At 39.0% G+C, this 12,943-nt stretch overlaps 1 protein-coding gene across 2 annotated transcripts in view; it reads right to left on the bottom strand.

Annotated features, from left to right (window-relative positions):
- Positions 1–1,481: 1,481 nt before the first annotated feature.
- The window catches only part of prtga (protogenin homolog a (Gallus gallus)), a 35,995-nt gene continuing 24,533 nt past the window's right edge, over positions 1,482–12,943 (bottom strand). The window contains exons 11-19 of one of the 2 annotated variants that reach the window (XM_074618435.1): positions 10,692–10,787; positions 10,413–10,599; positions 9,526–9,653; positions 9,245–9,415; positions 7,422–7,601; positions 7,147–7,270; positions 6,939–7,035; positions 6,451–6,564; positions 1,482–5,827 (exon numbers count right to left, since the gene is read on the bottom strand). In XM_074618435.1, the coding sequence (XP_074474536.1) occupies positions 5,393–5,827; positions 6,451–6,564; positions 6,939–7,035; positions 7,147–7,270; positions 7,422–7,601; positions 9,245–9,415; positions 9,526–9,653; positions 10,413–10,599; positions 10,692–10,787 (1,532 nt within the window). In that variant the 3' untranslated portion in view covers positions 1,482–5,392. Of the gene's footprint in view, positions 5,828–6,450; positions 6,565–6,893; positions 7,036–7,146; positions 7,271–7,421; positions 7,602–9,244; positions 9,416–9,525; positions 9,654–10,412; positions 10,600–10,691; positions 10,788–12,943 lie in introns of both variants that reach the window. The other variant, XM_074618426.1, reaches the window with a different exon arrangement.

The following is a 12,943-nucleotide window of genomic DNA, read 5'->3' as shown; positions in this document are numbered from 1 at the left end:
TAATAATTAATGTGCTGCTAAGGACATGTAAATCCAGAGGACAGATGATAATTTTAATGGGTTATGTATGAATAATGGTGATGTATTTAGTTTTTTGTCTGATGGGTCTTACTTGTCTGTCTGTCTATAGTGTACTTTTTCTCAAACTGAGCTGCCTATGAATGCAAAATTAATTTCAGTGCAAACTGACAATAAAGTTCAATTCAATTCAATTCAATTTATTTTTGTATAGCGTCAAATCACAACAGAAGTTATCTCAAGACGCTTTATATATAGAGCATGTCTTAGACCGTACACCGTAGTGTATCGTATCGTATCGTATCGTATCATATCGTACATAATAGCATCAATAGTATAAGCTTATATACATGAAGCAATAAGGGATATTCAATTTTAGACCAATCAAAGCACAATAAAATGAAGACTGTGTTATAGTGTATATAAAACAATCTTCAGCACTAATGTGACACTAACTGTTGTGGATAATGTTCAGTGTAGCACAGAACGCAAACACTTGTGTCAGCATGCTTATGGGACATTTGCATACTTTTTAGAAATGTATAAATTGGTAATATAACATGCTTAGAAATGCAAGACCGGGTGTAAATTACAATTTGAAATGTCCCAGTTTAGAGTTCATTTAGTTTCTAGGTGCCATAACTTCCATTACATATTCAAATTAAAGTGTATTTTTTTTAGAGAATTGTTGTAAAAGTATAATGCAGTTTTATGTTAAAGTGGCATAGATATTCAGATTATTTAAGTAAAACTAAATAAAGAAATATTATCTAAGGATATTAAAAACAATTAGCAGAGAAATGTCAACAAAAACTACATTATGGTAAACAGCCCAACAGCTCAAAGTACAAATTTGAGGTACTTTTTACATATAAAAACATATGAAGAGCTTATAAATATTATATTTTGTTATAAACGGTATATACAATTCAAGCTTTAACGATTAGTTGATTAATTAATTAGTCGATTGACAAAAAATGAATCAGCATCAACTATGCTGATAGTCGTTTAAGTAATTTTTCATGCAAAATGCCAAAAATAAAAAAAAATGTTGGACTATTGATTGGACCAAACAAGCACTGTGAATGCGTCACTTTGGGCTTTGTGTAATTCTGACAGGTATTTCTCACTATTCAGATTTTTTAGAAATCAATCAATGAATTAGTTGAGAAAATAAACAGCTGATTAATCCATAATGAAAATAATTATTAGTTGCAGGCCTATACAAAATAGCTAAAATTAGCTCCACCTCAACTTTAAGATTGATGGCTAACAAACATCATGCAGCATTATTTAATCATGACACTTTAATTAATGTGTATATATACATGTATATTTTCTAATTGTATAATAAAAGAAGTTAAAGGAACAAGTTGGATTGTGGGTAAAATGATGAAACATTATACTCTGCAGTTACACAAAGCTGAAGCAATGAAAAAATATGACCGCATGTTCAGTAAAAACAACTGAAGACAATTATCATTTTTTATATTTTTATTTAAATTGAGAATCAGACTTATTCATAATTAACCGCTGTCTAAAATCTCCTAACTAAACATTTTTTGGCAAAAACCAACTTGCAAGTGATTTTGCTGACAAAGACAAACAAAATATAACAAAACATTATCAGAAACCATAATAATTACAAAAAGGTACATTCAATTTTCAAGACGTGAAACCTGCTTTCTCTTTGAGGAGCAGCAGCTGTGGGTTCCCCTGAGTTTGACTTTAAATGACCCACAGCGCTCCACCTCACATTATTTAAACACAACATTACTGCAAGAAGAACAAAACTCTGTGTTTCATCCCTTTAAATTCACACGCTCGGACAGGAACTTAATTCCAACATAACACCATTCATGAGACGAAAGGCAACAGACCAACATGTCGGGTCGTTTGTTTGATGATCTTGACCTCAATCTTGCCAACATTAATGACCCAAGTAAAATGCATCTGCACTTTTCACAAGAATATGAAAAATAAACACCTGAGGTAGCAACTATGTACCTGTATGAACTACAAAAGACCCAATTCAGAACCAGTATGACCCCAGCAGTTGTGTGTGTAATTAATGTGACTTCAAAACGTAAAAAGCTGCATTATTTTTGTGAAGCAGGAGGTCAGTATCTTATCACAACATCACTTGAACATCACAAGTGCTGTTTTCAGATTCTGGATTGAGCCCGTAAAGCTCTAATAATACAGGATATATGAGTACATTATGGTTCAAGTTCAAATGGAAATGTGTATCCTTCTTTTACTTAACAAAAGCAGGATAAACATGACTCCATTGTATAAAAAAATCCATTTTATCTCGAAAGACAACAGATTAAAAATGAGGAAAACTTGATTAAGTGGAAATAAATGATGATTAAGGAACACAGTTTTCATTCTGCTTTCTCGTAGTACAACGCATTGTACAGTAATGAGTATGAGAATACTGAAAATGACAACATTTCACACAAAGTTAGGATGCTTTTAAACGGATCTCTGCCAATGTGCCAATATGCAACGGTGACTTTTAAAAAAAAATCTTTGGTTTATATCGTTTGCTTTTCAAAAGAAAGTTAAACTGATTGTGTCAATTTTCATCCTGAAAATTTCTCCATGATTGAATCCTCTGCAGAATCCTCTGATTGAAAATACAGAAATGTGAAAGCATTTGTGCGCCCACTGACCTTTCTACAATCTTTGTTATGATAAGTGAAATAATTTGTTAGATCTTCAAATCATCTATATAAAGTAGAGCTGCAATGATTAATTGATGTGAGTAATTTTTCAAAGAAAAAAGAGTCTAAATTCTCTGATTGAGCTTCTTAAATGTGAATATTTTCTAGTTTCTTTACTCCTCCATGACAGTAAACTGAATATCTTTGAGTTGTGGACAAAACAAGACATTAGAGGACGTCGTCTTGGACTTTGGGAAACACTGATCAACATTTCTTTACCATTTTCTGACATTTTATAAACCAAACAACTAATCGATTAATCAAGAAAATATTCAATAGTAAAAATAATTATTAGTTGCAGCCCTTATATAAAGGCATGAAATTTAAATACTTCCCATGTATTTCTTGTTTAAAAAGTATTCTACGTATGTCCCTCGTGTAAATAAAAAGGTTTGAAAAGTCAGCGGGTGCACATTTACACACGACTGCACTGTTGCAACACAGACACTACTCAATATAATATACTGTATTTAATAATATTCGCCTACAATGTACAGATATCTGTTTGCAACAGTTTTCGAGGAACTCTGCAACAGGATTATTTGGTTCGTGTGCATAAAATTGATTATTAATTGTCACTCCATCGTCGTTGAGTGCCTGTGTATCCTGCTGGCACTTCCTCAGAGTTTTAACCCGCAACTCTCTTCACTCTTTGTGTCGCGGGTCAAGGCCACTAACGTGCAAGGCTTCGTTTGAGGAGCTCAACTGATCTCAAAGGCCGCGTTTCATCTTTGGTCTAACGTGTTTCTGATTATTTCACATTCCTCAGTAACCTTCTGCCAGAGATTAGTTGAGAGACTAAAATAAACTCAGGTAGCAAACATCTCTTTGGGTAATAGCGTCACCGTCACCGCTGCACATTGGCTGATAATACAAAACTACATGGCAGACAAGTGCTAATCTTTATCTACTCTACAGCAAAACTACTTGGAACAAAGGTAACTACAATGTGTACTCAGTAGTACATTATCTTCTAACAAAAATATAGTTTCATGGTGTTCATTCAATTCTTCACCTTCATCTCTGATTAAACACTTCCATTGCTTTTACTACAATCATTCTTCACGTGTTGCATCCTCACGTGGAGCTGCTCCCTCAGAAAGATTAGGCTTTGGTTTCCACATCTGAGGGACGCTTTCCCACATTAAGGCCAATTATAAAGCTTTTCTGAACCGACACGCCGCTGCAAGCACTTCTGGTGTGAATCTTTACACGAATAAAAAGGAAGAAGTCAATCAACAAAAGAGTCTGTTGTAAAGAACAGACGCTCTAGGACCTGAGGAGAAACTACAGAGGGGGTTTCCATCTGTGGGGAGGGCAGCACAATACGAGATACATTCATTCTATTAGGCAATTAAACAGTACAACAGTTTAGTACTGAGAAGATACCCTGTCAGTTCAGCATGTAACACTACATGACTTTTCAAATGTACTAAACTTTGTTCCCTGAGTTTAGGAAAACAATAAGACAATAACATAAATTCGTAATCGAGGTAGTATAACACAGGAATAGCAAGGGCAGCTGCACACTGACATACAAAACAAAACATTCATTATCTTTTCATACCATTACTCAATAATGGACAAAATTAACAAAAAAACACTATTAATACTGGCTCAGTACCTCAGCAACATCTGAGGAGATAAATAACAAACTGTCTGTGTGTTTTCCGTCCTTCAGTCCACACAACAGGTGGAGCGAGAGGAGAGACCTGCAGCGCCCTTACCACCCCGTAAAATCAGCACAAAGTAAGAGAAAAAGGATGACAATCAGAAGAAAGGTCATCAGGAAGTATCAAACGTAACGGAACTGAAGCAGCCCGTCACATAACGTAGGTATAAGTAGTTATTAAATATACAGTGGAAGTTTACCCGGAGGTAAAACGAGGTAGATAATTAGTGAAAAGGACTCAAGCTTCCCTTTCGCTCCAGTGATAAACTCTCTTAAATAATGTCAGAAATGTCACTTTTTGACAATCTTTTAAACATTCATGGTGGGTGAGATTTTTTTTTTTTCAAAAACATAGACACACAAATAAAGAAAGAAAGAAAAAAAAAAAGACATTCATTGAATGAAAAAGAAAGAAGTAAAAGAAATCAAATGACCCCTCCCTGCCTACATTTTAAAGGCATTTGTCGGCTTTCTGTTCATCGTGTGTTGGACCAAAAGAGAGGATGAAGGTTAAAAAAAGGTCTCTCTCCTTGTTTCTTTACACCTCTGTCATACTTACATTCAGGCCTGCGGTACACTTGCAACAGAAAAAAATTGCAGGAAGTTTATGTGGATGAATTTTCGTCAGTTGGCTCCTCTGACATGCTTTGTTGTTTCCTGTTTGCTCTGAGTGTCAAAGCTGTTTCCTGTTTCTGCTACATAGTTAAAGGACTGAAAGATTGAAACCACTCTCAAATCTAAATGTGGTATCAATCTTCTCATCCAAGTCTCTGCCAAAAGATGAATATGTGTAAACAAACAAAAAGGTATGAAGCTGCAGTGAGAATCTGCTCAGCTTTCTGCAAGTGTACCACTGCCATCACACCCTCACACACACACCCTCACACACACACACACACACACACACACACACACACACACACACAGTCTCACACACACTCAGGAACACACATACACACAGTCTCACACACACTCAGGCACACACACACTCAGGCACACACACTTGGAGAGAAAGTGCAGACTTAGAACTGCTCTGCGCTTCATGATGACAGCAGCCGTTCTCGACGGACTCCATTAACTTCAGGTCAGTGGGACTTTCCTCAGTCAGCTCTCCTGACTCTTCGGGGGGGCTGCTGCAGTCCGAGCCTCCGCTGTCTTCCGCAGTCAGAGACGGAGGGCGGCTGCTGGAGCCAGACGACAGGTTGGTCATCTCTGTCTCGTCGTGAGAGTAACGACCCGAGTCACCGGTGGCGTGGCTGCCCTCACTGTTTGAGGAGCCCTCCGAGTCACCGGGACGCCAGAGCAGGGGCTGCAGGGTGGTGGGCTGGTCCGGAGACATCGACAGCTCCTCTTTATAGGTCAACACTGTGGTACCGGGCTGGTAGGAGACGGTGCTGTGTCTCATATTCTACAGCACAGAGAAAAATGTTGCTTCAGTTAGTGTTGTGGCTTGTTTGTGTAGTTGCAGATAGCTGAAACCCATCTTGATGTCACAAGCAAACCTGCAGGAAAATGATCTTATTCTGCCTTTACATGCTATCATCCAAATCACAAACAGGAGCCTGAGAAGTCTTTTTGATACAGTTTTCCAGGCTTAATGCCGTTCCTGAAAAGCCCTATTTATATTATATACATTATATTTATCTCTATATCCTCCTGACATCCTTCATTGTTCTTACTTTCATAATTACCAAATGAGAAAGGGACCACCTGAAAATGCACTCTAAATATCTAAATTCATTCACAAGTCTAAGTTAGAAGGCCATCTGGGTGTGAATTGAGCTAAGTAGTGCTTAGTCCCAGGGAGAATACTACCTCCAACGTACACCACCAATCAAATAGGTCTGTTTAGGTTTAGACAGAGGTTTGACTAGGTTTAGATGCAGCCTGTGGCTCAACTCAGGACAAGATAGTTCCTTGTAATTTACAAACACTGGTAAGCAATGAATTGTGGGATTTTCTTTTTTGCTACCATTTTACAAGTTGCTGATGACAATATTAAAAAGCAGGACTCCTCATTCTTAATCTTACCTGCACTGCTTTGTTGTCCTTTTTCCCATTACTGCTGAAGGAAAACCATTTCTCTTTTTTCTCAGTGCTGGGCTGAACAGGGCCGAGAGAATTGATCATGAGATTTGTTCCACCCTACAAGTGAAAATAAAAACAAAAACAAAAATAAATAAATAAATAAATAAATAAATAAATAAATAAATAAATAAATAAATAAATAAATAAAATTATATTTCCATAAGTATGAAAAGGTATAAGCCATATCTCGGACTGTACTTTAAAATGAATATGATTGGAAGTCTAGCAACTACATTTTTATGTGGTTCTGATTACGTCAGGTCCACACATAATTAGTATCCTTATTTACAATTTCATGTTTCCATAACAATATTTAATAAATTTCCAAACATTTTCCAGACCCAAAAAACAACATCCTAATGACCGTGTTACTAAAGGTTAAGTACCTTGGCATCAATATAATTATTTTGACTCAGCATTGGCACGCTCACATCAGTGTTCTCAGCTTGTCCCTCAGAGCCCGGGTGTCCTGCAGCCGAGACAGACGTGTTCACTCCCTCTCCGTACGTCTTAACAGCTGAAAATTTCCTGGAGGGAAACAAACATGACGACGTCACTACAAACAGAGGATACTCAAGGAAACTGGGCTTTTACTGTTCAACAATATGTGCTAACTGCTGTTTCAGACATACTAAGTACCTGTTTTTGCCTCTGCAGACGATGATGAAAGCGCAGATGATGATGCAGATGAGAGCGATGGAGACTCCCACAGTGATCCCTGTCATTGACTTTTGGTCCAGGTGGTAGAAGCCATCAGAAAAGGCTGTGAAGGATGAAGGCAACATTGTGAGATTAGCACACATTTGCCATAGTGCAGTCTGAAAGAGCTGGATCAATTTCAAGTTGTATGACAGGAAGACCTCAATTGTAAGACATGAAGTGATTTTGTCAGTGATGGTGTTGATGTTACTGACCTGTGGAGTGTGTGGAGCCACGAGAGAGCCGGGGATCATGACCAGAGGAGGGATCTGCTCGGACCGTCAGCTCCACCGTATGAGAATACGGCCCATCACCCATCTTGTTGGATGCAGAGACTTTCACAAAGTAAATCTGGCCAGACTTCAGTTTCTCCAGAAGTGCCATGGTGATGGTTCCTGTTGGAGAGATTTAACTCTGGTGTTTAACTGCACTTTGTGAATATATTGTTGAAAAAAGGTTTCTGTCTTTTTAACTTTATTTACTGGTGTTTAATGATTATTCATGTTCAGATATTTCTGACACTCTGCGGTAGCGTAGAGCAGAGCTGGGATGAAAGTACTCATTTAAATAATCATCATTTTGGCTGTGTTAATGAATGTGGCATACATTTTGGCAAGGGTGTGAGTTTTTTTATTTCCCGAATTTTGGAAGTTCAATCTCAGCTCTTATAATAAGTCTATAATAAACTGTGTAGCCAAATACAGACACTCAGACCCTTAAGGACAAAAAGGTCCCCACTGAAACCCATCAAAACCACAATTTTCCCAACAGCCTCATGTCGGGAAAATGCATGATATTTTTCTGATTTCCTGCACAAAAATTAAAATGTATCGAAATCAATGTTGTTGCTAATCATTGGCTTGTCCCAGACAGTGAAAAAAATCCCCCTAGCAGTTAGTATGTAGAAAATAATTCACTTTTTGTGTTGTTGTCATAAAAAAAGTGGCATTATGAATGGTAGTTATGATCAGGACTGAAGTTGGTTAAAAGATTTAACTCAATGGAAGTGGAAAATAATATTAATATCTAATTTTATGGCAGTTTTTGACACTAAGGACATCAGAGTAACTTTTTCAAAGAGATGCACCCGGGCTAGAGCCACTTTATGTTTGCCACGATTCCCACTTGTACACAATCTGTAATTGTCCCATTCTAACCTTAAATTTAAAGACAAAAATGGCTCCCAGATAACTGTTATACTGTTGCAATATGATTATCTTTAGACAACTTCATAGGAAACTGTTGCTGTGGAGAACGTATTTAGACCTGTACACAAAATGTCTGCTGTAAACTACACAATGAAACCAAACCAGCACTTCCATTGTTTTGCTCCTGACATAGCTATAGACACATTTATGTCTAAACATGGTTTAAAGAAACTGTTTATAGAGCAACTAGAAACTGCACAGTTATACAGTACATCAAGTAGTATGTTGATTATTTCAGTAAGTTTGTCCCTGATGAAACTTAATTAAATACACATGATTCTGACACAGATGACACTTTAGAGTCTGTATGTTTTCTGTGCTGCTGTAAACACCTGTGGGTGCCTTATTTTTGCTTATTCACATGGAGAATATGAGTTTAATGCTGCATTAATCTGTATTTTTTAGATTAACACTGGATCAAATGCAAACAGAGTAATGAACAATCAGAAAGAGAGGACTAAATGCATTCAACACTGATGCACTTCTATTTGCATAAAGTGGATCGCTGGGACAGATATGGTCTGTTTTTATAAATAGTGGTTCAAAAGAGTCTTTGTGTGGAAAGGGTCAATAAGAAGGTAAATCACAGGCTTTGTTATAATCACATTAAACCTCCAAACTGGTCTTTTATCAGTAAGACAAAAGCAGTGAGCTCAACCTGCCCTGGCACCATTCAGGGATCACAATGAACAGAGACAAGGAGGAGGATGAAATGAGTTACTGATATCCAATGGACCATTTGTGTGGGACAGGGGGACGTCTTTGTGGTTCCCCCCGGCTCACCTGTATATCCTCTTTCTCTCCACATGCATTTCCAATCTCCTCCTTACCTTCTCTTTGCAGCACTTGCCATTCCCCAGCTTTCCAGGCGTTTCTGGAGGCGTACAGGATGGTGTAATGGGTCACAGCTACGTTGGGTTCATCTGGGGGTTTCCATGAAACCAGCGCTGTGTCCTCTTCAATCAGAGTCACTTTCACATTGGACGGAGGCAGAGTGGGAGCTGTGTGGGGGGGGGGGCGGATGAAAAGAATAAGGTCAAATAAAAATACTACTTCTGGTACACTTCATAGATGTAATTAATGTTGAAACGTTTGATAGTTTTGCACTCACCGTCAGGGAAAGTGCTCTGATAGACCACAGGGCTCCAGGGGCTGGACAGCTGGTCAATGTGAAGGCGAATGGCAAATTCATACTTGGTGTTTGGCTCCAGATCTCTCACCAGGAGGTTTTGCTCACCCCTGCAGAAGACAGACAAAACAGAGGCTTTTAAAGGGCCATTTCATTCAAAACATACTACAGTACTACTATATTTCCTTTTACCTAGACGAGAATCTATCATCCAAATCAGTTCAATGTGATTAGCTGAGGTTTGGAGATATAAGTTGTGTAGATCACTGTAATAAAATACACTGAATGGCATCTGTGTGGCACAGAATAAAGACAAATGCATTCAATAACTTTAAAAGCTATGTGTCTGTCATGATGTAGTTAGTCATATATCATTAATCCACATATGATATCACATATTATTGCGTTTGTGAACTAGTCCTTTAATAACCGGTCTTAGCCAGCAGATGGCGATATGGAGCTGTGCTGGCAGTGGTGGAAAAGAAACAGCTGAGAGGTTCTGGTGACCAGTAAACTTTCCCCAACAAGTGTGAGGAAAGCATCTATGTTGTTAAGTGTTGTTAAGAAATAGTTTTGGTGATATGATACAACAGAGGTTATGATATATCAAATTATTGTCAATAACATAATATGGGGTTAAGATAAGAGCTGGACTGTGGCATGAGACCAAGTCATCATTAAATGAGATACATAAAAAAAGTTACATGTCTTTTACATCTGGTTTCACTTTCCATGAAAGACTGCTCTCCAGGAAAGCATCATACATTTGTCCCGACAAATGTATTAAAGCTGCGTTAATCAATATTATAGTTACACACAATGATTAAAATTGACTTAAGTGAAAAGTTGTATTATGAAGAACTTCTTACGTCTGCAGGTAGAGCACCAGGGAGGCGTTTTGCAGGCCCACCGGGTTGCAGCGGACCGTGTAGTTGACCGCATGGCTGGAAGTGAAGGCTGGTCGACTCCAGTGCAGAAACACGGCGGTCGAACTGTTCGTCTTGGTGTACACGTTGTGTGGAGGAGGTGGAGGGGGCACCAGGCGATCTCTAACAGCTGAGAGATACATTAAGAGTAATGTTAATTAATCATGCTTTAGAGTCAGACACACTTATAAAATGTCTTTTCAAGTATAGTGTGGGACTTACAGACACATCCAGGGGTGCTGACAGTCTGGTCTGCCTGGTAGCCTTCTCCGACAAAATTATAAGCCAGAAGCTTAACGTGGTACTTCTTCCTTGGGTCTACATTAAGAAAAGGAAAGAAGCCAAAATGTCTAAATAAATCACATAATAGAAATGTGAAAAACACCAAAATTCATCAGTCTACGTGCAGTCTCAGATCTTGACTTCAGTAAACATCTATAGAGAACACTCAATTATTCACCACAACACCAAGACAGATGACAACGTGATTCCTACAGCTAACAGGAAGCAGGGGTGATACATGAAAGAGCCCTGGACTGTGTGGGTGTGGGGTCAGTGAGGTTTTCTGGTGTGATGGTGTGGTGGGAACCAGAGGTGAGGCAGTGCGACAGATGCTCAGTGCCGTAAGTCCTTTGGTCAATTTCTGCAGCACTCGGGGCAGCAGAACAGAAGAGCTCCACTATCCATCACCCTGTCACCGCCAGTCTTTTGAGAAAATAAGAACGGCCCTTTCTCCGGCCCCAGTCAGGCCTGCTGGTCAGTGGTCACTCCTATTCAGGACCACAATCTGGGGGTCAAATCGACGGACAAAATCCCCTGGGAAGGACATCGCTGACGGTCAACAGCAGTTGCAGGCCTCAGTGACCCTGAAGACCCAGCAAAAGCCATCTGACCAAATGTCCCTTTTACCCCTAAAAGAACAATGATCTGGGACTGATTTGAATGTTGCACACCATATCGAGAGTCATATCTGTCGACTATCACACACAGTAAAATAAATGCACACTGATCCCCAACCTCTTTGATTAACGTATCTCAAATGCTTGGTCACAGTTTGGTGGGAAGATAAAAATCACTTTTGCTTTACTACTTGTGCTTGACAAATTACGATCAAAGTATTTCTAATCAGAGATCTTTGAGGTCCGCTAGGAACTTTTAAATAGGTAATATTCATATTACTATGAGTGCTACCTCTAGACTGTTGCTTACTAGTGTCACTGTGTATCAACTGTAAAATACGCTGCATTAGATGCCACTCTTTTAAAACAATATATTCTTGCAGGCATGTTGGTTACGGAAGCGCATAAAGAAATGTATAGCTCAAAAATGAAGATCCTTATTTTGCTCAACTTGACACTAAAATAATCTTGACTCTATTATTATCATTACAGTCCTGACATGTCCTGCAGAAAACACACTTCTATTGCGGTATGAGACATTTAGGGGTTCTTGAGAAGAGGCAGACCACAGGAGATGAATTTGTGTCCACGGAGGTTAGTGAAGTTTAGGAGGGGTGGAGTCGAGCTACTTGCACCCCCATGCAGCCCTGAGGAGTTTCACTGGAGCCAGACCAGGGCCAGCAGGTCAGGCCGAGATTAAACTCTGAAAGAATCTGAGGTCACGGGTGTGGAATACGAGATGAGCCTCTTTTTTTTTGCTCGGAGATTCTCCCTGCCGAAAACTATATGGCTATTAGCAATGACAATTAAGGATAAAAGATTATATAGTTACATAATAAACACTGCATCATGAATTGCTGGAAGAATTCTCTGCACAGGGTACATAAATGTTGCACATACCAAGACTGATCTGGAGGAAAACAAGTTATATATTTCTTTTCGTTGTTGTAAGAGCTAAATAAAACCAGAGGGCCTGCACTTTGTGTTATCCAGAGTTTCCTGCCCAGTTTCTGATGCCTCAGTGTCCACCTCTAAAGAGGAGCAGGCACATAGTATGCACCTCTACGCAGCCCCACAATACAATGGGCCTGCCGTAATTATGCGAGAGAGTAGCTCTGCGAGGGGGGAAGCTGTGACATCTGGGCCACGACCTTTGACATGGAATCTGGGCAAGCTAAATCCTGCAAAAGGAGGGGTGATAGGGCTCTCTCTGAGGGGAGGAGGGGGGTCAAGCGGAGGAAGTGAGTGGAAAAACAGGGCAACACCAAGAGTCAAAATAAATGCCACTTAATAGGTGATGACACAGTGTCCTGATAAGAGAACATCACTCACAATGGACCTGACACCTGAGGCTCTTACCTTAAAACATTATATGATGTGACCCAACCGAATGATTATACTCTCTAGCACAGATAGCTAGCTTTTCTATAAGATACTGATATTAAGGTGGCAACTAACGCTTATTTTTATTGTCAATTAATCTATCGATTATTTTCTCGATTAAATGATTAGTTGTTTGGCCAGAAAACTGAAAAATGTCGATCAGTGTTTCCCAAAGCCCAAGATGACATCCTC

The sequence above is a fragment of the Sebastes fasciatus genome, chromosome 2 (assembly GCF_043250625.1).
Source record: "Sebastes fasciatus isolate fSebFas1 chromosome 2, fSebFas1.pri, whole genome shotgun sequence".
Taxonomy (NCBI): domain Eukaryota; kingdom Metazoa; phylum Chordata; class Actinopteri; order Perciformes; family Sebastidae; genus Sebastes; species Sebastes fasciatus.
Note: the sequence above shows the minus strand (reverse complement) of the source record. Positions and strands in the feature narration are given on the sequence as shown.